Here is a 26,228-nt window from a genome sequence, read left to right as displayed (position 1 = left end):
CCACAGTGCTTCTATAAAAAAGTGGATCAGTCATAGGGGTTCCATCATGAACAGAATAGTGCATAACCAAAGCTGATGGAATAGGTGTAAGCTTAAAAGAATCCATATTAAGTTGATGAAGTAGATCGGTAATATACCTAGATTAACTCAACAACAATTCATCTGGAAGGCGAGTAAATTGTATTCCGAGAAAATAATCAAGAGAACTAAGGTTCTTCAGTACAAAGCTTTTGTCAAGAGCATCAATAAACTGTGAGTACAATAGAGTATTATTTCCTATGAGAATAACATCATCGACATAAACTAGTACGAGAACAATGGAGTGACCCTGTTTGTAAATAAAGAGAGATATGTCCGATTTGATGTTAATATAGCCCCATTTAATCAACACAGACTTCAACATATCATTCCAAGCACGTGGTGCTTACTTCAAATCGTATAATGCCTATTTTAATTTGCAGACATGATTTGGAAAATTAATATCGATGTACCCAGGAAGTTGAACTATGTATACATCCTCGTCAAGGTTGCCATTGAGGAATGCGTTGTTGAAATCAAGTTGATGAAGTCCCTAATTATGTGACACTACAAGAGATAGAACCATAAGAATAGTAGAGTCTTTGACAACAGGACTAAAGTTTTCAAAGTAGTCCTCGGCGACCAACCGAGCCTTGTATCATTGAATGGATCCATCAAAGTGTCGTTTAATTCGAAAAAACCCACTTACAGTCGAAAAAATTAAGATTGAGAGAATGAAAAATTAATTCCTACGTCTGATTCTGACAGAGAGCTTGATATTCAAAATCTATGGAAGCTTTCCATTCAGGAATCGAGAGAGCATCAATCACATGGGTAGGTTTAGATGTCATCCAATCAACAAGGGAAGTGATACCCAAGCCTTTGGTTTAAAAATCCTTATTTAGCCCGAGTGACCATAGGATGACCTGTAGGAGCAGATTGTGGCAAGAAAGAATCAGGATGTGGTGGGGAAGATGGCGTAGATCGAAGAGGGGAAGGCGTATTGCCAGGGTTGTCGGACACGGGCTAGGTAGGGGAGGGCACGTGGGTGTATGTGGAGCCAATGGGACTAAAAGGTTGTAGTGGGCTGGAATAAATTAAGAGATGTGAATAATGGGAAAGGGTAAGGGTTGTAGGCTTGGGCTGACATGGATAGAGTGACCATAGGTGGAGGGAGTTTGTAATGGGCTTGATGAGATATATGGGCTAGACAGATGGGGTGTGAGTGATGGTGGCAGATTGTTAGAAGATGTCCATATCGGGCTCGGGAGCCAATGAGTTAATTGTAGAGTGGGCTGATCTTCCTTGCCCACTGTTGGATCAAATGACAAAGACATTGTTGAGAAAAAGATGGCTTTTCCTAGATGAAATGCAAATTGGATTCATATAACAAAAGAAAAGTTTCCTCTTGTAATCGAGACCATATGTTTGAGTCAAGCCTTTAGCTATTAGCTATACCGACCTTTTCCTTCTTTCTCCTATAAAGTTTCTCTTCACCCAGTCCCATATCCAGTTAGTAGAGATTGATATGGGGAGACTCAAAATAATACAAATGCGCATTTCCTCTCTTAATCGAGAGTATCAAATCGAAGTAACACAAGTCATGTATTCTAATTGAAGTGATTTCCGGGAGAACAAAGTGGATTGTTGAGCCAATTCTAGCATGAGAGGACCAATGGGACAGAACACTGTTGGATGCATTCGGTCAGTAATCTCGTACTCTCAACCGACTCGAACCACTACGTTATCAATGTTCCGGTTCATTTGTATGCTCATCCTATTCATGCCACCGATTGAAATCTATTGTAAAAGGGAAGTTAGTTTCATCAAAATATACATGCCTTGAGATATATAACCTTTCAGATGGGCTGAGGCACTTGTGACACATTTTTTAGATTTTAATTGAAACTTTTGTGAGTTGTAAGGTCTAAGCCACGGGTAGCAGGCACATCCAAAAGTTTGTAAATTTGCAAAATTTAGTTTTTAATTAATTAATATTTCCATGGGGGATTTTCCTTTTAGAATAGTTGACAGGAGACTATTAATTATAGAGGTTGAGGTAATGAAGGCATTCCACCAATAGCATAGAGGCGTAGAGGCTTGAGCTAGGTGAGTCAATCCCATTTCAACCACATGTTGATGTTTTCTTTCGGCCCGACCATTTTGAGCAAAGGTATAAGGGCATGAGTAACATGATTGAATGCCAAGATTAGTATATACCTTGTGAACTTTGACAACCTCACCTCCATTATCAGTTTGTAGTGTTTTTATTGAGGTGCTAAATTGCTTTTTGACCATTGCAATAAAATGATTAAAAGCATCAATAGTGTCACTTTTAAACTTAAGTGGGTAAATCCAAGTAAATATGTTGAAATCATCTAGGAAATGCATGTAATATATGTATCCTTCGGTGGATACAATAGAAGCAGGACCCTATAAATCTAAATGTACCAATTCAAATAGAGTAACGACATGAGAGTTAGATAATGGAAATCGAAGAGCATGAGATTTACTTAACTTACATGCTTCATAGAAAACAATATCTTTGTTGGCTTTCACTGGAAGATTACATGATTCTACTATTTCATTCAAAAGTTTAAAGGAAGGATGTCTAAACCTCCTATGCAATAAAGTTTTAGACACTGAATTAACACCTCCATTTGGAACAATAGTTGAGCATGCCATTATTTTTTCATCTGACTTCAAGCATCTATCTACCAAACCTGAAGCATTACCAGTGGCTTAAGTTGTTTCGATCTTGTACAGTCCGTCACTGAGTTCCCCTTTCAATACCACCTTGCCCATGTGAATATCCTTAACAAGATAATATCCAGCATGAAACTCAATAAAAACATTGTTATCATTCACAAGTTTAGACATACTTATGAGATTTTTTGCAATAGTTGGCACATAGAACATTTTTAAGTTTTAGCAGTCAAGTATCATATGGTAAAGAGCGGGAACCAATATGAGAAATAGAGAGAGAGTTACCATCACCAATAATCAAACATTCTTTACCTCCATATTCAAATGAACGTGTCATGTTGCAATGAACTTGGGTAATGTGATTTGATGCACCACTGTCAACATACCAGTTGGGATCCACAACTAATTCAGGAGTTGCCACAAATGGGTCGGTACTCTATGTAGCCACAAATGCTTGATTTGAAGGTAGAGTAGGATAATTTGGGTTATGAAAATGGAAGGCTCTGAACGATTGTAAGCTATGCCCTTACTCATTGATATTTTGATTTGGACCAAACTGCTTTTTCAAAAGTTGATAGAATTATAAAGTTGTATGACAAATCTTGGAGCGCACTTGGTAGATGGGTCGATTGTTTCCATTCCGATCTTTACCTCTCCCACACTTTCCATTTCCTTACTGTAGTGGTGGTCTGCCACTAAATGGCACTTGAAACTATTTTTGTCCACCATTGTTTGATCCTTTGGTTGTGATTAGATTAACAAAAGAAGAGTTATTGAACGAGACCATATTGTGAGAGTTTTGGTGATTAAGATGTTTTTCATAAGACAACAACTTAGATTGTAGTTGAGACTAGTTGACATGTGCCCTTCCTTGAAGTATGGCAACCACTGCATTATATTCTTCATCTAATCCTAGCAAAATTTTAGAAACTAAGGCTCACAAGGGAACTAGATTGTCAGCTTGTTCAAGATTATCAGCATGGTTTTTCATAATGCGCAAATAGTCATTCATTTTTAAAGAGTCTTTATGAGCTGTTTGAAATACCTGTCTAAGATAATCTTCCTCAACACGAGACTGGATGCTAAATAACTTTTGTATCATAAACTGCTCTATAATGGTGACCTTTGATATGGTGGTCTAGATTCTATCAAGGCCTCCACCAACGTCTCTACTCCGATTCAAGTTTGTTTCCAAATCATGTATGCTTTAATCAATGACCCTTAATTTATGATAAACATCTCTCAAATTCTCTTCCATATAAACATGTTCCTTATGCACTTTTGACAAACAACTCTATTAAAAATGAATTTGGATTTCTATTAGGCCTTTAAAGGTTGCATATTTTCTATGTTAATTCCCCCAAAATTGTGTTGATTATTTGTTTCAAATGCTTATTTTGTAGATAATATGATTCCCAAAGCATTTAGGAGTCATTAAGAGAAGACCAGGCCAAAAAGGATCCAAAATAGCCAATAAATTCAACAAATTGAAGAGAATCAAGTAAATTACCAAAATATCATCGATGATCGAGTTTCTCCATCGAGTTGCAGTGTCATGACCCTAGGAGAGGCGTTGCCAATGCTTGAAGGAAGAATGCTCAATCTCGATGCAAAATAGGGCAGCGTTGCAACACGCCCCACAGTGTTGCAACGCTCTGAACTTTGATGCGCATCACCACGTGCACGCCTTGTTGACAGGCATTAAGGGGGTAACGTTGTAATGCAAGCCCAACGTTCGAGGCTTTTCATTGATTTAACGTTGCAACGCTACCTTAGCATCGTGACACTAGCCTGCGTACTATCAAAGACTTTTCTTTCATTTTTCAAAATGAGAGAAAGAAAAATCATGGAAGTTGGAATATCTCTCCGAGTTGTTTCACTTCTTAGGTAATTTTTGCTCCATTTTAGGTTAGATTTTATATTTTTGTTGAAATGTAAACAATCTTATAATTTTTCATACAATTTTTCAATGAATTTGTGAAGTTGATTGAATCTTGTTTCTATTTCAAAGGTTCTTGTCAATTCCTTTGAGTTTTCTACTTTTTCTTTACCAATTGCAATTTGAATTGTGCCTTCTTGAATATGATTTTAATTCTTGAAGCATGTTGAATGATCTAAATCTTGAACATGAATAGCCTAGATGCTTGATTTTGTCATAATCGTTGTTGAATATGTTGCTTTCAATGTGTTCGATGGAATGTCTAGCCAAGATCTTTAAGAGGCAATAGTAGTTGTGTGTTTAGTGGCTATTCTATGATGCATTAATTATTAGATTTAGAGAAATTTTGGTTAATTAAGTTATCTTAACAATTAATCAACACATTGAATCCTAGAACCTAATGTGCATGTTTTCTATTCTATATGGTCGCTATCGAACCCAACAGAAATAGGAGCATGTAGGCTGATTGAGGCTTGGCCTATCCCACCTTAATCAATGATTAGGACACTCTCTCAACTAGGTTATTGCTAGTTGTTGGCCTTTGTAGAGGCTAGCTTGATCGAGTTGAGTGAGTAGTTGCAAGCATAATCCGATTATCAATAAACTTTTAGAATTTGGTGATTGGAATTGCATTGAACGTCCAACTTGAATTAGAAGCAAGATCATTCCTAACTTGTTTACATTCATCTTTTATTGTTCAATTTTATCAATCCCCATTTTCTTACTTTAATAGTTAAGGTTAGTTAAGAAATGATAATAATTAAAACATTCCCTATGGATCAACCTCTTACTTCCATTTTAACTACGAGTTAGTTAGGTTGTTGTTCGAGCTTTATAAATATTATTTGTTTCGGGTTAGGTAGAACTAACGACACCTACTCAGAGTTATGTTAAGTCTTTAAAGGTTGCATATTTTCTATGTTAATTCCCCCAAAATTGTGTTGATTATTTGTTTTAAATACTTATTTTTAGGTAAAATAGTTTTGAAGCATTTAGGAGTCATTAAGAGAAGATCAAGCCAAAAAGGATCCAAAATAACGAGGAAATTCTACATTGAAGAGAATCGAGTAAATTACCAAAATTTCATCGAGGATCGAGTTTCTCCATCGAGTTGCAGTGTCACGACCTTAGGAGAGGCGTTGTGCAACGCTTGAAGGCAAAATGCTCAATCTCACTACAAAACAGGCAGTGTTGCAACGCTTCAGACTTTGACGCGCATCACTGTGTGCACACCTTGCACTGACAAATGTTGAGGGGGTAGAGTTGCAACGCAAGCCCAACACTTCGAGGCTTTTCATTGATATAGCGTTGCAACGCTAGCCTACGTATTATAAAAAACTTTTCTTTCATTTTTTTCAAATGAGAGGAAGAAAAATCATGGAGGCTGGGATCTCTTTCTGAGTTAATTCTTGCTCCAATTTAGGTTAGATTTTATATTTTTTTTGAAATGTGAACAATCTCTTATAATTTTTCATACAATTTGTCAATGAATTTGTGAAGTTGATTGAATCTTCTTTCTATTTCAAAGGTTCTTGTAAATTCCTTTGTGTTTTCTACTTTTTCTTTATAAATTGCTATCTGAATTGTGCCTTATTGAACATGATTTTAATTCTTGAAGCATGTTGAATGATCTAAATCTTGAACATGAATGGCCTAGATGCTTGGTTTTGTCCCAATCGTTGTTGAATACGTTGCTTTCAATGTGTTCGATGGAATATCTAGCCAAGATCTTTAAGAGGCAATAGTAGTTGTGTGTTTAATGGCTATCCTAGGATGCATTAATAACTAGATTTGGAGAAATTTTGGTTAATTGAATAAGCTATCTTAACAATTAATCTACGCAATTGAATCCTATAACCTAATGCACATATTTTCTATTCTATATGGCCACTATCAAACCCAACAGAAGTAGGAGCATGTAGGTTGATTAGGGTTTGGCCTATCCAACCTTAATCAATGATTGGGACACTCTCTCAACTAGGTTATTGCTAGTTGTCGGTCTTTGTAGAGGCTAGCTTGATCGAGTTGAGTGAGTAGTTGCGAGTATAATCCGATTTTCAATAAACTTTTAGAATTCGATGATAGGAATTGCATTGAATGTCTAACTTGAATTAGAAACAAGATCATTCCTTACTTGTTTACAATCATCTTTTATCTTTTGATTTATAGTACTTTTTGTTCAATTTTTTCAATCCCCCATTTTATTGGTTTAATAATCAAGGTTTGTTAAGAAAGGATAAGAATTAAAACCTTCCTGTGGATCGACCTCTTACTTCCACTTTAACTACGAGTTAGTTAGGTTGTTGTTCTAGCTTTATAAATATTGTTTGTTTCGAGTTAGATAGAACTAACGACACCCATTTTACAACCGAACAATTTCTATCATCAAATTTTTCGTCGATCGACTGGTATCTTTTCTCAACGTCTATTTTTCATTCAATGAGGACCATCTATGTTTAGAAATTTGTGGCCATTCTTACATCTTAGTTTTTATATGTTACTATAGTGTGATTGACTGATATTATCATAAGATTGTAGTGTGTTTGGCTTTTTATTAAGGCAAAACTCGAGCAACATGATGTGCAATATGTCAAAGACATTGTCATAAATATTGTTACATGTCTGGCAGTAGATTCTGCAGAATATCTTTTCCATATCCGTCTGCATGATTTGTAGATTTTTGTATCTACCTTTCTTACTTTCCTACAGAGAATATTTATTCACTCAAGAAATATATTTCCATAGTTACCCTTATTTATATTATACTCTTATTTAGTTTTAATGTTAGCCGCCTTATTAAAAAAGTGTGTATTGAGAGTTTTAAGATTAGGGTTTCTCTAAGCTTTAACCTCTATGTATTTTTATTGAAAATCTTTATATTTGTCGTTGAAAATTTTGGTTCGACATCCACTGTAGAACTTGGGAGTCTATTTGATAGGTACTTTCATTGTAATTACTAAACTTTATATAGTGAAGTTTCGTTCCACCAAGCACACTGCCCCTCAAACATAGGTGTTTTCGCACCAAACTGGGTGACCAATCTTTGTGTCGTTATTTTTTCGTTTGCTTTCATATTGTCCACTTGCCATATATATTGTTTGTGACATCGTACTTGACATTGTATTCTATGTTAGATCCATCATCTATTTTTCAGTTGATATCAAAGTGGGTTGACTACTAATTCATCGAGTATTCAATGGAATCGATCAAGAAAGATGGATCAACTACTCGTCCTCCTATTTTAGGTGCAATGAATTACTCGTACTAGAAAGCTCAGATGATTTCTTTTCTCAAATTTATTGATAGAAAGTCATGGAAGGCTATTGTGACTGGATGGTCTCCTCCTCAAGTTGCTGATAAGAATGGAGTTGTCAATCCAAAACCTGAAAGAGATTGGACAGAGGCTAAAGATGAAGTATCAAGAACAGTCTCGTTCCTTGAATGCAATCTTCAATTTAGTGGATAAGAACGTATTCAAATTGATTAATACTTGTGTTTCAACAAAGTAGGCTTAGGATATATTTTTTGTCGCTCATGAAGGAACATCTAAGGTAAATATGTCAAGGTTGCAGCTCCTGACTACCAAATTTGAATATTTGAAGATGCTTGATGATGAAACTATTGTAGAGTTCAATGTGCGTCTTCTAGACATTGCCATCTTTTTCACTCGAAGAGAAAATTTTGGAGGAAAAGTTTGTTTGAAAAGTTTTGCGCTCCTTACCTAAAAGAATTGATATGAGGGTTACAACTATTAAAGAGGCCCATGATATTTCCAAGATGAAAGTAATTGAAGAAATCGGTGAAGGTCCTTGAGCGGAAGCGGAGATTAGTCCTAAATCCCAATTTTTACAGAACATTCAATTCTACATAATCGAACAAAATATATGCACTAAAAAAAATATAGTATGCTAATATCAATTGAGAAAATAGATAAGGAGAACAATACTAACCCTTGAAGAGTAATCTTCTTCACATAATTTTTTCTCCAAAAAAAAAAAAAAAAGAATGAACTGTAATGTACTTGAAACCTAATTGGCCACTACCAATAAGAACCTCATGTATTCTCTATAAGGAAAGAGAATATTGTGGGCTCTTAGGTTTTCAGAAGAGAGGAAAATTGAGATTATAAGAGAGGGAAGGTCTATTCTTTTTCTAGAGATTTCTTGCAGAGATATCGTTCTATAATCTCTCTAGCCATCCAATTTTGTGAAGAAGACGCAATTCTCACAACCATTTCCCTCGCACGTAGTGAGTTGAAAGAAATTAGAGGAGGGAAGTCATTTCTCTCCCATTAATTCAAAAATTAAAATTAAATTAATTTAAATTTAAATAAAACTACTACATATATATATATATATATATATATATATATATATATATAACTATAGGTTACATGATATAAAACATATAACCTATGGTTTAATATTGTATCTATTGAGGTTGATGCCCTAAAGTCTCGTGTCCTGTAGTTTATAAACAGTTTGTACAAATGTTTGTATTGTATAATATATGATTTTTACTTCACATTTTGTCTTTTGCTTAGTTGTATATTTTATTTGTTTTACCACAAACCAATAAATATAAAATTCCTGGTTATCTGTATGTAACTTAAACATGTATGTGGTGACATACAAGTGAATTATGTCTTGAGTGATAACCAAAATGGTATGTAGTATATGGATATATGAAGGAAACTTTATCCTAGTAATGCTATGGATGCGGCCCACTTTATGGAATGGTCACAAGTGTTGTGACTTGTCACAGATGTTCTGATCCTAATCATTCGTGTAGGGGACATGCGAGTGGGAGCGTCCTATACAAAGAGATTGTATAAGACCTGACCACGAAGTGTTAATGTCTTGTTATATAACACCGTTCATGATAGAGACTTCACTTCACTAGGATGACCATAGGTAACATGACCTCAATCCTGAGTGAGTTGGGAACTCCTGCCATTGAAGGCAGTCCTTTGATTTTTATGGATGCAAGTGGCCAAGTCGTCGATTTAAACCTACCATTTTGGGGATTCCTCTGATTTGGGAGCTGGGAACTCAGCTACACAAGAAGGAATTCACTCCTTCCCCGAAGCAGGGGTATGTAGATAGATAGCTCCCTTAAGGGTTGATTCCAAGGCTTGAACGATGTGGCACCACATACCTTCTCTTGGTCCGAGAAGTTTTCATACATAGTTGGATTATGTTGTATTGTTCATTAGAGGAATCAGTGGCACTTAAGTAGTGAAATGTAACTACAGGGGCCCAGCTATACTTACGAGCATCTGTGAAGGGTCATCGTACTCATGATTAGTTATATCCAATAGATACAGAAATATATCTATGGTAAGAAGAGTTCAGTTGTTAGTCTTTAGTGGAATGTCTGGCAGTTAATGGATGGTGGATCTCGTGGCTAAAGAGTTTAGTCAGCTATTCACGTACCGTTGGAGCTTCGAGCCACAGGTCCATTAGGTCCCCTGGGTAGCTTGGATAAAGTCGAGAATCAGTGTTTGGGCCAGTTTGAAATATTCAAATTAACAAGAGGGAGTTCGATTATATATGATATAATTGGACTGGTTAATTATATATGATATAATTGACTAAATGTATCAGGTATATTATTTTGGAAGAAATTAGATATAAATATGATTTATATCAAGTAGAGGAGAAATTACTATAGTAGATATGTGATATCAAACAATAGGGTAAGAATATAATATGATTATATTCATTAATTATTAAATTGATTAATTATATGATAATTGGCCTAAAACTTCTCTCGGTCGTTCGTTAGTGGGAGAATCCGAAGTCGATTATTGTAACCGAAGAATAAAATGAAAATTTGTTTCATTTTGCAAAAGTTCGAAACATCGCATCGGTCTAAGACGGGTTCTTGCTAGGCTGGAGTACTTAAAATTATGGAAACGGAACATCTCTACCTGGGAACCTACCTGGAAAGGTGAATTAGATAGATTTTCTATAAGCATGAAATTTTTTATTAACATTTGTTAAAGTTTTTAACGAATATTAATCAAATTTGTTTAACTTTCCAAAGTAAGTGTTACTTTTGGACAAACTTAAACAATCACTTAGTAAAAATAATTAGCCATATTTTTCCTAAGTAAATTAAACCCTAGGTTGTTAAAATACTAAATGAGAGGAAAAGATATGTATCATATGTCATTTTTTCACCCACATTTCTCCTTTAATATTCACACTGTGAGACTCATGCTTGGCCTCGAGGCGCCCTGGAAGCGTCCCCCTTCGGATGGTGTTTGCATAGGTCAATATCAAGATGAATGGAAAGAGTATTTATAGTAAGTGTGAGAGAGATGTGTGCCAATATGTCCTACGGTCTCTTTCATTGGTTTACACCGTGAGACCTTCTTGCACGGCCTCAGGCGCCCTGGGAGCGTCCCCTTTCGGATGGTTTGTGCAGTAGGTCAATATCAAGGCAAACTCAATAAATGGATAGGATCGCTTTAGTTTTTGCCCCAATCGGTTTTTCCCTTCGGTTTCTTATTAGAACAGAACTCTAGGATCTAAAATGAAGGGTCACACTTAAGGAAAATTATTAAGCAAGTTAATGATTTCTTAACCGAATAAATGATGACTGGTTTTCATAGAAATAAGAGTTATTTTGGTGTAATGATTGTTTGAGAGTGTCTCAATTCAGTGAAGGGACAAAAGATTACCCTTCGGTGGCTTTTGTCCTAAACCACTGAAGCGTCATTACAAAATTAGATATTAAATGGGGTTCATTTAGATTTTGCTAAAACTGATTGAATTTTTAAGAGTTATGTTTAAATCTAATATAGATCAACGTGTTTATTTTTCAGCAAATATGTCAAATAGTGTTTTTTTGTTAGTTGCCTCTTCTAATTTGACCGATTTCAATTACACGACGTGGAAATCCATTAAAATGTTTTTCGTGGTAAACGACCACGAAATTGTCATGAATGAGGATTGTTCTCAAGTCCCATTCCCTGATGTACCACGAAATGTTCGTAATACATATGAGGTGTGGATGAAGGCTAATTCAAGGGTCCGAGTTCACATTTTGGCAAGCATACCTGATGTGTTGACCAAAAGGTTTGAGAACATGGTCAACATGTGATCATGGAATCAATGCAAGAATTATTTGAACAAAAGTTCTCATTATTCACGATTTAAATTGGGCTAATTACTTGATTAGGTTGAGTTAACTGGTTGTTCTAATTAATTTGGTTAGGTATAAACAATTGTTTCACTCTAGTAATGAGAATTCTATGATCAAATGCATTGAATAGGAGAATTTTATTATAACCGAAGCTAGGCTTTCTCAAATTTAATTTCATCACTTTACTTTTATTTTATGCATTTAAATTTCTCTTGCTACAAAACAATTTTCAAAATCCATCCCCCTTTCGGTTACCCTCGGGCTTTAAATCTTTTAGTTGATAAATTCTAGAGCTCCCTGTGTTCAATTCGGTCTTGTCACTAAGACTAGCAGATTTTTTTGTAGTGGATACGGTAAAATTATTTGGTCTAGATTTGAGCAACGAAATCTGGTTCGACCAAATTGGCATCGTTGCTGAAGACCCGAGATATTTCTCCTTTAAAAGGTTTACACTTCTTGTTTTCTTGATTATTTCTCTTTCTTTGTATGACCCGATCCTCCCTGGATCAAAATTCTTTGTTATATTTTTCCAGAGCTTGGCAGGGAGGAAAGGAAATGAATGAGAAAAGTTAGAGAACAGAGAGCTCTTGAAAGACAAATCTGTGTATAAGGCAATGAAGAAGAGCATTCAGAAGAGGAAGTTAATCAGCAAGAGATAACGGTACAATCTGCTGAGCGCACACTTAAGGACCTCTCGGCCCCAGACCTAACTCAACAACCTCTTTACATCACATATCCTGAGACTACAAGTAACCTTGAGCTTAAGTTTGGATTAATTCACTTACTACCTATTTTCTATGGTTTGACAAGAGAGGACTCGTACAAGCACTTAAAAGAGTTCCATATTGTGTGTGATGATATAAGACCTTATGGTGTTACAGAGGAGTAGATGAAACTGAGAGTTTTTCCATTCTTCCTTAAGGACGAAACTAAGGATTGGCTTTTCTATCTTCCTACTAGAATAGTGGCCTCTTGGGCTGAGATGAAGAAGCAGTTTTTGGAAATATCTTTTCGGTTAGGGTTAATGTCATAAATCTCGTAGGGTCCTATAGTTTGTAATTGTAATGTACAAATATTTTATTTATGTAATAAAATATGTGATGTTTTATTTCAAAATTAGTTGCATTAAGCACAAATCAATAAACTAACATCCAAGGTTATCTTTGTAGCTTAAACATATTTGTAAAGACATATAGGTGGATCATGTTTAAGTGATAACCTAAATGGTCTATAGTAGATGGATAAGGTTGGATACCTTATCTTGGTGACACTACGAGTATGACCCACTTTGTAGATGTTACAATTGTTGTAAAGTGTTACAAATGATCTGATCCTGATCATTCATGTGGAGACATATGAGCGCGGATATTCTATACAAAGGAGTTTGTATAAGACCAGACCACGAAATGTTTAGTCTCATTATATAATGTCGTTCATAATAGAGACTTTCATTCCACCAAGATGACCATAGGTAACATGACCTAAATCCTGAATGAGTTGTGAAATTCTACCTATGAAGGCGGTCCTTTGATTTGTATGGGTGAGAGTGGCCAGATCACCAACTCAACAAGCCTACCATTTTGGGGATTTGTTTGATTGGGGAGTTGGAACCATAATTACACAAGAAGGAATTCATTCTTCTCCAATATCAAGCCAAGTAGATAAATTGCTCTCTTAAGAGTTGATTCTGGGGCTTAAACAATGTGGCACTACACCTTTGCCTGGTCCAAGAGGGGGTTTGATCATATTTGGACTATGATTTATTGTTCATTAGAGGGATCAATGGTACTTAAGAAGTTAGATGTAACTACAAGGCCAAAACGGTAATTTTTGGCCTAGTTGTACTTACGAGTAATAATTAAAGGGTCATCGTATTGTTGACTAGTTATATCCAATGGATACATAAATATATATGTTGTGCGAATAGTGCAGCTGTTGGTCTTTAGTGGAGTGTCCGACAGTTAACGGATGGTGAATAATTTAACTAAATGAGTTTAACTAATTATTCACGTACCGTTGGAGCTTCAAGCTACCGGTTCATGAGGTCCCCTCTGTAGCTCAACGAAAATTAATGAGAATCAGTTTTTGGATTAATTATATGCGATATAATTAATTTAATCTAATTATATATGATATGATTACTAGAATATTTGATACATTATAATATAAAGTTTATTTGAGAGGAAATAAATATTGGAATATGATTCAAATATTAATTATATGAATTTGATTCATATAATTAAATTTAATATAAATGAGATTTATATTAAATGTCGTTGTTGAGAGAACAGAAACTATAGGTTGTGTGTTATATTTGATATAACATATAGTTTAATATATATATATATATATATATATATATATCCCTCTCAAAACTCTCTAATCCCTATTTTCTCAAAAATAGTCAGAGCCAATAAAACTCTTAGATTCTCATCCAGAAGGATTCTTTCATGGTGGTATTCTCATAGAAGGCTAGAGAGTTCGAGACTGTTCATGGCAAGAATCAAAGTAGGAATTTCGTGAAGAAGTGTTCTTCAATGGTAAGGTTTTCTAAACCCTTTTACTTTTCTGTAATCTTTGTTTTAGTGCATGCTGTAATTTTCTTTTAAATGCATAATCTATTTGTTTTTGTAGTAAAATTTATGCTCTATAAAGTTTGGTTATTTGGTCTGGTCCCATGCTTCCGCTCAAGGACCTTCACTGGTTCTTTCACTTTCCTGCTTTCAGATCTGCAAGGATCAAAAAAGAGATTTATGGCATCATCCAATTTGGAGGGGAGTCCTTGTACGAGTATTGGGAGTGCTTCAAACACATCTGTGGCAGCTGTCCACATCATCAGATCTCTGATGCACTCCTGATATAGTACTTCTATTAAGGGCTTATCTCTAATGATAGAAGTACCATTAATGCAGTTGAAAAATGAGCCCTTATTAATAAAACATCTTTAGATACCAGAGAACTCATCTCCCCTATGGCAGCCAATGCCCAACAATTTGGGATGCGAGATCGCATTTCTCGATCTTCTACATCTTCACAAAAGGTAAGTAAACTTAAAACTAAACTCGTTGAACTTTCTACTCTTGTGAAACAGGCTTTCTCTACTAAGGAGTCTATTGTTGAGGAGGCGGCCAGATGTACAACAACACCCGTCGAGGAAATCAGGGATACCAGGGCCTAAGCAGTTCCAGTATGTCTCTAGAGGACATGGTGAAGAACCTAGCTAAATCCACCATGAAAATTCAAAAGAGCCAAGAGTAGTTCCAACAGATCACTTCCAATCAAATCCATAGTATGGCTACTCAAATATCCCAGCTGCCGATGCGGTCAGTTAACTGGACACTTAGTATAGGAAGTTTCCTTCCCAACCTATGTCCAATGTGCGCAATGTTAGTGCCATATCTATTGTAAGTTGTATGGAGAGCTCTCTGAGGATTGATTTAGAGCCAGTGATTGAGCTAGTTGAAGTTGTAGACACTGAGAATACTGAAAATTAGATTGCCAACCTGCCTAAAAGTTGAGGTATAAGTTTTGATCCACCCCTAAATTTTAATTCTTACAAGCCTGTTGCTCATTTCCCTAGCAGGTTAGCTGTTGCTAAAGAAGTTGTGCACAAGGTACATTCTATACAGTTCTTCTGGTGGTCACAGCCCATTTCGAAAGGTGAAGAAGGTTTGGATGGAGATTCCAAAGGAAAATGAAGTTGATGTTCTTTCAGAAGGAAAGAAACAAGAAGAAGAGATCAAGCAGGAGGTAATCCTTTCAGGTAAACTACCTCTTAAGCAGAAAGACCAAGGTATGTTTTCTATACCTTGTCAGATAGGTACAAGGAAGTTTGAACAAGCCATGATAGATCTAGGGTCTGCAATTAATATTATGCATACCCCTATGTATGCTGATTTTCATTCCTACATCCTCCGTCCTGCTGATAGTTTGGTGCATTCAACTAACCATTCCCTTGTTAGGCCAGTTGGTATGGTAAAAAATATGGTTATTAGAATAAATAGTCTTCCCTTCCCTTCCAATTTTTATGTCATAACATGAATGTTGATTCTGCTTCTTCTAAATTATTGGTGTTGTTAGGTAGACCCTTCTTAAAAATTTCTAAGGCTAATATTAATCTTAATACAGGGTCCCTAACCTTTAGGCATGAAGATAAAATTGAAAGATTTGTTGTGATTGATTCTCCTTCTACTACTTATCCTGCATTTTCCAGTTCTATTATTTTTCAGGATAGTGGCCATCCCCCTATTTTGGGGGTGGGAGATGGCAAATCAACGGATGTTTATGGATTTGGATGAGGAAGCTGATTGTGGTCGAGCATAACAATCATAAATAATTGTGCTACCTAGAGGCAACTAGGATGCATTTTTATTGCTTTCTTATTTTAGATTTTCTTTCTATTTATTTTTATTTTTGTTGAGCTTAATTCTTCCTATGTTTCTTGATATTTAAGTTTTAGTTGTTTTTTAGAAGATTGGGAGAATTATATTTTTTATGAGCTAAAAGTCACCATCATCCAGTGTGCCAAATTTCAGAAAAGGTTTTTGTTTCCCTTTTTATTGTCCCTTGTTTTCTATTCTTTATCACATTGGAGACAATGTTAGGTTTTAAATTGGGGGTAGGGTATGTCTGTGTTCTAGCTAGAACCCTTGAGCATTTGAGCTCGGGCTATTTTGTTTGTGTGCTTATATGCATGTTTGCTCATGTTAAGTGATTTGTTATGATGAGTAGTCTATGACACACCCCCTTCTGTTTTTAATTTGTATGACATGAGGTTTGCTATCAATAATCATGATTTTTAGCCCTTTTAAAAAAATATATCTTTCTTCTCATACATGTTTAAGTTTTTTCTCCGTCTAAATTAGGCCTTGTCATGCTTAGAATCGTATTACTTAACCTGTATTTTTGTTGTCACTCTAGTAAGCCCCACTGGTTAAAGAGTGTCTTGCATGATGGGTTGTAATGTAATACTGAGGGAGAAAAATGATTTATATGCCTCCTAAAAATAATAGTTGATATATATTGCGTTAAAAAGAAAATATCATGGAAAAAATGGGAAAAATGAACTTGTAATGTTATGCATGACTAGGGGTAGAAAGAGTTGCCCTATTATGATTATTTAGGACATTCACAAGAAAAAAATGAGTATAGTTCCCTGCAATCTTGGCTAATGCCCTTACGTAAAATAAATGCAAGTTTATGGATCTCTAAAGTTAAATTCCAGGCACCTTATTTGAAACATTATCGTCTTGATTGTTTCAGTGCTTGTTAGTTGGTGCATGAGCCAGTGTAGGAGAAAAACAAATTGAAGGTCATTTAAAATCATTTCGGGCTATCAGGACTTAATTAGAAAGAGAACTCACCCTTGCATGAATAAGTCTAGAACTAATTTTAACTTATGCTTCATTGGTTGATTATAAATTGATTTCATTGTTGAGTGCAAATTAAATCCTAGGAGACAGTTGAGGCTTGAGTAATGAACCATGCAATTTGAATGAGTATATCATTTGTATGACTGTGTGTTCTATTCTACCTTGCTCGAGAATGATCAATAATTAAGTTATGGGTGTTTGATAGTACTGAAAATGTGTTACCTTGCTCAGCTTAATTGAGGAATACTCTTGTATTTTATGTGTTTAATTGATTATTTTGTAGGTTTTGAGCACACTAAGGATAAAATAAGGCGTTAGTGACAAAATTGAGCTAAAACGGGCCAAAACGAAGTTTAATTGCATCAACTGAGAAAATAATGTCAAAATTACCAAAATACCCATAGAGCCAGCGTGACTACTCTCCACCAAGTGTATAGCTACACTTAAAGACGGAAATTAGTTGTTGTTGCAGCCTCACTACCTAACCTTATGCTACATCGTTATGCTACAAAGCAATATCTAACATTAAGGATAGCGCAACGACACAACACCCAACGTAGCTATGCTATAGAGATTGATGGAAACAAGATGAACGTGCACGCGCATACCCAAATCACCACAGCGTTACAACGCCTACTTTACGCTTGAGGCCTACGCTCCAATTGGAGCATAATTATGCTCCTATCAGCGTCGTTATGCTGCGACTTTAATATAAATTGAATTCTTGCCGAATTAGGTTAAAATGTCGATTCCCACACGATTTCTCTCATTTTTTTTTCTCTTTTGGTCATTAGCATGATTCCTTGGTGATTATTATGGGCTAAGGTAATTCTTTCTAGCTTGGATTTAGAATTTTTCTACCTATTTCATGTATTTGTGAGTTTTCAAACTAGTTTATTACAATTGTCAGATTCGATTATGTTTTTTGAATATTTATGATTATATTACTGAATACTTGAGAATTTTATAATTATTGTTTTTTATTGACATTTGATATGTGACATTTAATCTTGTGTTGATGAACTAGAAGCAATAGGTTAGGGTATCTTGCAAATCATTCAGATGAATACTGTTCCAACCAACCTAGAATCAAATCAACCGAATATTTAATTAAGGTTGTTCCTATTAGATATTCAACCTAACTTTGCCCTAGATTTTAATGCAATTAGGCTAACTTGAATTTGCATGTTGTTCTTCGATTTAAATTGGGCTAATTAATTGATTAGGTCGAATTAACTAGTTGTTCCAATTAATTTCGTTAGGTATAAAAAATTTTCTCACTCTAGCAACGAGAATTCTATGATCAAATGCATTGACCAGGAGAATTTCATAATAACCCAAGCTAGGATTTCTCAAGTTGAATTTCACCAGTCTACTTTTATTTTATGCATTTAAATTTCTCTTGATACAAAATAATTTTCAAAAACCACCTCCTTTCTTTTACCCTTGGGCTTTAAATCGTTTAATTGCGAAATTCTGAAGTTCAGTGTTTAATCCAATCTTTCCACTAAAATTAGCAGATTTTGTAGTAGTGGATACGGTTAAATTATTTGATCTGGATTTGGGTGACGAAATTCGCTCCAACCTATTCAATTGATGTAATTAGTTTATCGTGGACATTTTTCAAAATAAAATGTGGGAGCATTTGGAATATATTTTCAAGTATGTAATTTAAAAAATAAATCATTTTTGAAGAAATTAGAGTATTTAACCTCAAAATAACTTTTCAATTGTATTTTAATAAATTTTTATCAAAAATATTTAAATAAAAATAATATTTAAAAAATATACATTTTTCTAAAGTCAATTCAAACGGGTCCTAATCTAGTAGACTATTACCTTAATGTCTATTTACATAATGTCTTGGTATTCCATTAATTTGGAAGGGTTAAATTTATGAATTATTCAAATTACACAAAAGAAAAATAAATAAATACATAAATCGAAATGAAACCGACCAAAATAATATTTTCACCAACTTTTTATTGTTTAAGCGCGGTGCACAGCATTTTGTACAAGTCAAAGTAGAGGCCCAAACCGGCGAGATAGTTTTCGCCGTTTCAACAGAATAGAGAGACCCCAGTAGCAAAATCCGGCCAAAAACGTACTGATAAACCACGCATTCCCGTAAATAACACTGAAAACTTTCGGCACTTTAGACACGATCTTCACCTTCTCCAAAAACCCAGGAATCACCGGCAACACTCCGACCACCAGCGCCGCCACAGCCGCTAAATTGAACCCACCGGTGTAGTAATAAGCCCCTGTCGGACTCGTAGAATACAAATCCTCAACACTCAGTTCCCTCCGCCGAATCAAATAGTAATCTGTCACCATCACACCGCCGATTGGACCCAACAGCGCCGAATACCCGACAAGCCAAGTGTAAACGAAGCTCTCACTTGAGCTCAGAAGCCTCCATGGCTGAAACAGAATGCCGATCACGGCAGTGAGCAGAGCCCCACTGGTGAAAGTGAAATAAGAAGGGTTGAGATTCACCAACGCATTGGCCGGCGCCACTACATTGGCGGCGACATTAGTGGTGACGGTGGCTAAAATTATCCCAAAAATTGCCAAAACTTTAGTGGCAAAACCCCCAATATGGCCAAGAAGCTCAATTGGGTTCGAAATTATATGACCAAAAATCAATCCTGTGGAGGAAGTGACAGCAACGCCGACGAAAGTGAACGCCCCCATGAAAATTGGAAGCCCCAATTGACCAATAATTTGGTCTTTTTGACTTTTGGCATAGCGAGTGAAATCAGGGATATTCAAAGCCAGAGTAGCCCAAAAGCTTATATTAGCCGTAAGAGAAGGAAAAAACAGAGCCCAAAATTCAGAGTAAGACAATTTTGAGGTTAAAGAAAGCATATGCCCTAATCCACCGGCTCTAACACAAGACCAAATCAAAAGACAAACAGTGAGAAAAACAAGAATCGGAGCAGAGAAGATTTCGAGTTTACGAATCCCATCCATTCCTTTCCAAACACTTGCTAATTGAACGATCCAAAAGGCTAAAAAGCAAATAAATGCAAGAGGGGAAGTTCCCAGCCATGGAAGAACCTGTGAAAATGAAGATTTCTTGATACTTTCAGGCAATAGAAGAAAAATGGCCTCACCGGCGATCCACGTTTCGATTCCGTACCACCCACAGCCGATTAGTGCTCGGAGAAGCGTGGGGATATGAGCGCCATGGATTCCGAACGACGATCGGGCAAAAACAGGGAAAGAGATGCCGTATTTTGTACCTGGATGGCCGGTGAGAATTAGGGCAATTAGGGTTACGGCGTTGGCGGCAACGACGGTGGCGATGCCCTGCCACCATGACATTCCGAGATCGACTAAACTTCCAGCAAGATAATACGCTGGAACTCCGACGATGAGGCCGACCCAGAGCAGAGCCATCTCTGGCCACGAGAGCGTTCTCTGCTCCGGTGTTGTCGGGCGGAGATCCTCTCTGCCGGAATCTTCGTTCTGAGTGTCTTCCGAAGGGTGGTCAACGGCGGAGGCCATGGGAGGGGTGAACTTCAGATTAGAGCGGCGTTTGAGAAGTAATTTGGGGGTGACCGGAGAGAAGGGTAGCGGAGACTGAGAGACGGTGGGGTGGTGGCGGTGGCGGTGGCGTAGGGCGGAGAGAGAAGGAGGGAGGTGGAAGATGTGGTGGTGGAGATGGAGGTTAATGCACTGAGTCACCATTTACTTTGGCCGGAATCTTTGGAGATTCCAAAAAGGGGAAAATGAAATTGAAAACAGAGGATTTTGGAAAAAGATGAGAATTGAGACACGAGTGGTGTAGAATTACTGATATGTCCTCCTCCAGTCCACAAGTAAGTGGAAACTTTTTTATTATTATTATGGTTAAACTAATAATTTAAATTGTTCAATTATTTAAAAACGACAAATCTACACATGTAATGTAGCACATTTTTAGTTGTATATATGTTGATTTGGATCATTAATGATTAATCTACACATAAGCTGATTCTTCTTTTCCTATATTTTTTTTTAGTGTGATAATAGGTTGTTATTTCTGTTACACTCTAATCCGACTTGTCCTAAATAATGTTCAACAAGTTTTTTAAGCTTCTTTTCATTGGTTTCTAAATCCAACTTGTTTATATGTTTGCTAAGGTTTAAAGATGATGCTTTTCACTATATTACCTAAAAGATGGTGGTTTGGATAACTACACTCCATCTTCGAGAAAAATATTAGTTGAGTTAAGTCTATGTTTACCAATTTCTAATTTTATTAATATAATCATAATGAAATTTTATTAATAATCAAACGTAGTGGGCCACGATTGTAAATATAATTGAACTGTTTTTTTATATCATATTTACTTAGAATTATAAATATGTCACATTTACTATTACAGTTGTCGTTTGTAAACATTTCAAATTCATAATTTTTTTATTATCATGCTATAACAATAATGATATCAACGTAATTTTCGAACATAATTGGATGAGCAATTTCCGCTCGTCAATCATATTGCATTTTTTTTTTTTTTACAAATTTGGGGGCTCTAAATGTCAATACACCAACAATATACAAGTAAACAAGACCAATGTAATCAAATGGCGCCCACTTTTCAAATTATCATTGATTTATTATATTTTCTTTGGAGTAAACTTAGCCTAAATGTAGTTTGTTAACACATACCAAGTTAGTAAGAGGTTGTTTAGCTTGTTTTACTACTATTCAAACTCTTCTGTGTATAATAAACTTTTTTTATCTCATTACATTGGAAATAGAGATCCACGAATATCTAAAATACAGAGAAATTTTGGACTCGAAATAGAACCCATGAAAAACTAAAAACACAAAGAACTTCTAGGCTAGAAACATAACCCACGAAGAACTAAAACACATAAAATCTTTGAGCTGGAAGCAGAGATCCTCATAAAGAAATCTAAAATAGAACCCATGGACGGCTAATTGAAAATGGAACAAAGACTCACAAAAAGTCTGTTTATAGGCAGATTTGCAATAATTGCAAATAAACCAAATTGAACCAACTTGAATCAAACCAAACTGAGTGAACCAAACAGAATTGAACCGAACCAAATCAAATCAAATCAGACCAAACCAAAACCAAATTGGTCTAACATAACTGAAACAGATCGGGCTGACTGAATCGAACCGATCTACCTGAACTGAAATTATCTCATGAAACCCACATAAAAGGCGGACAAGAAAAACCATTTATCACGGACCACAGACAAACCCATGAATGGGGCCAGATCTCTATGGGTTGATAGAATAGTGTGAAGGCAAGGGCAGCGGTTTCGCAAGGCTAATCGAAGACCCACGAACGATTCTGATATACAACATCCACGAACAAAAGGCGGATGGCGGTAGGTCTGGTACAAGCGGTGCCCACGGCCCCTGCTGCTTCAGCAAAGATCACATCTTGATTTGCCATAGACCGAAATTGTTCTTCCCGGTGAATTTTTCGATTTTACATTCACACCAGATGTCTTTAATTGTCAAACATATGCAAAATTTTGAAACCCTAACGATTAGACTCTGATACTAGTTTGTTAGAAAATCAAAAATTAAAGAATACAAAGAACATAAAATAGAGAAGATCGACACACAGATTTACATGATTCACTAATAATATGTTAGCTACATTCATGGGATAAAGGAAGAACAATTTCGTTATAGAGAATGTTATAGAAAATACAGAATCTACAGAATAATGCCTATAGGATTAGAGAGTTTATATAGCGCACTTTGTTAGCTTTTTTGTCCTTAATCTCAAATTAATTAATTTTAAGTAATTAATCAATTAATATTTTGATAATAACAAACCTACTTTTATTCACTAATAATTTTAGTATTTTAAAGTGTCTATTGTGTAAAACTCGAAATAATAATTCCAACACAATTTGAATCACTCAAATCAGAGTATAAACAAAGAAGACATGACCGAAACAAGCGTAACGAAAAATCCCAAGCTAATGACGTAGCAAAAATTTTCTCATCAAAGTGGACCAATTGAAATGTGCCACTTGGAGCAATGGAAGAGTGACACATGGTGGGGTTTTTATTTTTAGATTAGTTTAAAAATATTGAATTTAAAAAGAAAATAATTTTAATATTATTTTATGTTTGTGTCTAAGACATATGGTGGACTTTTGTTTTTATTGTTGGTTTTTAAAAGAAAATTATTTTTATAAAAATTATATATTATTATATTATTTTATGTTTGTATCTAACAACTAGCTGAGTTCAAATATCTACCATTCAATTTTCTTTTGCTAACGTCCAATAATGGTCCAAACTGAAGTTAGTTTTCATGTACTTCTCTTGATTTAAACTCATCTTTTTCTCCAAAATTTGAACACTTTTTCATTAATTTTTTTAATAAATAATGACAAAAATAGGGTTAATGGGGAAATATTTTCAAAAATAGGTGTTTTGGAAAAGTATTGACAGATTTAGGGTAGTGAAATCGTATACCTTCACTTATAATTTTTTTTTGTTTAAAGTATAAAAATTACTTTGGAATTGGGAAGCCCTTAGATTCTTTTGATTTATGTTTGTATTATTTAGAAGAATGAGTTTTAGAAGGTTTGCATAATTTACAAGCTTGAAATTTGTAAATATTTGAATGTACAAATCTTTGAGATGAGTTTTGAATACTTTTGTACTTCTATTATTTCAAATTACTAGTTTAAGTAAAACACAAAATTATATTTGACTTACAAAACTAAAATTCATGAATAAAAATTTGTAATCCAAATATTCTAATTTATGTGTTGGACAAACAATTCTAAAATTAGTATAACTCAACGGACATAAATTTGTACTTTTGACTCTATTGATATCAAATAATATTTACAATTAGTTATTTTGAGATTTGCAATTTGAAAATGATACAATGTGGGATTTAAAAACGACTCCACTTGGCCCTTACTCCTCATGGAGGTTGTCTTCATGTCCCTCTAAATTAGGTTCACCCCGTTGTCGCGCTCGTCTATGACGAATACGTCTTCGATCGGTGTCAGCAACATTGAGTCATCTTGTTTGTTGAATAATACTTTCTTGCTGACACATTGAATCCAATTTTGGAAGGTTGTTCTGCACTGAATATTGTTGAACTTCGCCTATAAAATTATTCTGTAGAATAAAAAAAAATATTAAACAATATTCATATTATATATATGGAAAATGTCAAATTTGAAATATCTTACTATACAGTAATAGTAAGCGCCGTCTGGAAAGATAAATCGCCTCGTAATCGAATTGTACCAGGAAAAATAGTCGTCTGATACAGCTGGCCTATCTGTTAATTCTCCCTGTGCACAACGATCACGTTGTCCATGCCAGTAGGATAAATACTCTGCATGGATTCAACGCCCATCTGTTAATTCTCCCTCCTCCAACAACTCAACACTGTAGTGGACAAACTATCATATACTGCCTGTGAACGATGCGTGTTTTGTTGGTACAATTGGACAGGATCAGAAGGACCAGACTCTATTACCTAAAAAGTTCAAATTATATTACATAATAGAATCGATAACATAAAAGATACATAAAAAGTATATAAGAAAACACAATTACATAAAATAAGTTTATTAAATAAATTCATTATATAAATTCATTATAAATACATAAATAATACAAATACCTGAAATATACAATTACATGAAAATTTATTATTTACACAAAGAATACAAATACATGAAATAAATAATACAAGTAAAAAAAATAAAAATCAAAGTCCTAATGACCCGAAGACGACGAAACACTAAGTGTATGGTGTGGACAAATGTGAACAAGTGCGTCTATTATGTCCTTCTCTTTTACAAATTGTACATCGTACTTTTTGGCTTGCTTCTCTCCAATCCATTTCATTATGAATTCGCGTACTTTTTGGCCGACCTTGTTCTCTAAGTAAGTCCACATTTGGACGAACTTCTGTAAATGATAATTCTGGCCAATAATCTGGGTATTGAATTGGATGGAAATGGCATTCGTAACAACACTTGAAATTGGACAATTTGTAACATTCATCAATAAGTGGTAGGTATATGATATGCATGTAATTACAAACTGCAATTATATGAGAGCATGGAATCTTGAATGATTGCTACTTATTGCAAGAACATGTCCCTTATTTCAAACTTAAAACTTAGGTGTGATGTCCTTTACAGGGACAAATCTTACTTATACCAGTTTGTACTTCAAAAGTTTGACTTTCCATGTCAATGGATGTCACTGTATGTATCAATGCCCGTTTTTCCCACCTCTGCAGTTTCTTTAGGGCATATTCTGTATATATATCCCCACACTTGAGTGCTTCATTGATTTCTTGTCTCCGTCGTTCAAAATAAAATATTGTGCAATAGAATGTTGGCCTAACCAAAGAAGTAATGGGTAAAATTCTATCACCTTTAAAAAGGAGCGGTGGTGTAACGGTTGGGCTCTAATCCGTGGAAGGAGTCGGAAAGATTTTATTCAAATTTCCAAAAGGCGCTTAGGGAGTAGAGTACGTCGAGTTTGACCGAACCACTATAAAAATTACGGTGTCTTCTTCTCTAACGCCTTCCTTTTTATTTTTGCAATTAATTTAAGCAATTTATTGTATGTTTTAGTTTGTTCTTATTTATTTGCTAAAATTTGATAGAATTAAATTATCACACTTTTTGTCATCTTATTTGTTGCATAAATTGAATTTTTCTTATTATTTATAAAAAGTGTATTAATTAGTTTAATTGGGTTAATTTTTTTAAAAAAATATTTAATTAAATCCTATTCACCCCTCTAGGGTTGCCATATCGATCCAACAATTGGTATCAGAGTGGGTTGCTCTTCTTAAAATATTTATTTCTTGATAAACTTAATTGTTTTTTAGCTATGGCAACTTTAGGTTTTATCCTTTTTACCGATAGTCAATCTATTACAAAGCCTCATTTCTTTAATCATAATAATTATAGTTATTGGAAAAATAGAATGAGATTTTTCTTGCTTTCTATTGATTATGATTTATGGGATATTGTTGAGGAAGGTTTTAAAATTCCAACAA

The 26,228-nt window shown here is 35.0% G+C and overlaps 1 protein-coding gene across 1 annotated transcript; it reads right to left on the bottom strand.

Annotated features, from left to right (window-relative positions):
• Window positions 1-19,135: 19,135 nt before the first annotated feature.
• NCS1 (permease, cytosine/purines, uracil, thiamine, allantoin family protein) lies at window positions 19,136-21,180 on the bottom strand. The gene has a single exon (XM_039050295.2). The coding sequence runs from the start codon at window positions 20,881-20,883 to the stop codon at window positions 19,207-19,209; it is 1,677 nt and encodes a 558-aa protein (XP_038906223.2). The 5' UTR covers window positions 20,884-21,180; the 3' UTR covers window positions 19,136-19,206.
• Between the last annotated feature and the right edge of the window lie 5,048 nt (window positions 21,181-26,228).

This window comes from Benincasa hispida, chromosome 11 (genome assembly GCF_027475165.1).
Source record: "Benincasa hispida cultivar pf3 chromosome 11, pf3_genome.v1.1, whole genome shotgun sequence".
Lineage (NCBI taxonomy): Eukaryota > Viridiplantae > Streptophyta > Magnoliopsida > Cucurbitales > Cucurbitaceae > Benincasa > Benincasa hispida.
This window is presented reverse-complemented; position numbering and strand designations above follow the sequence as displayed.

Bases quoted from the DNA above. Each gene is read 5' to 3' on its own strand.
- NCS1 (XM_039050295.2), bottom strand. From the start codon at position 20,883: ATGGTGACTCAGTGCATTAACCTCCATCTCCACCACCACATCTTCCAC.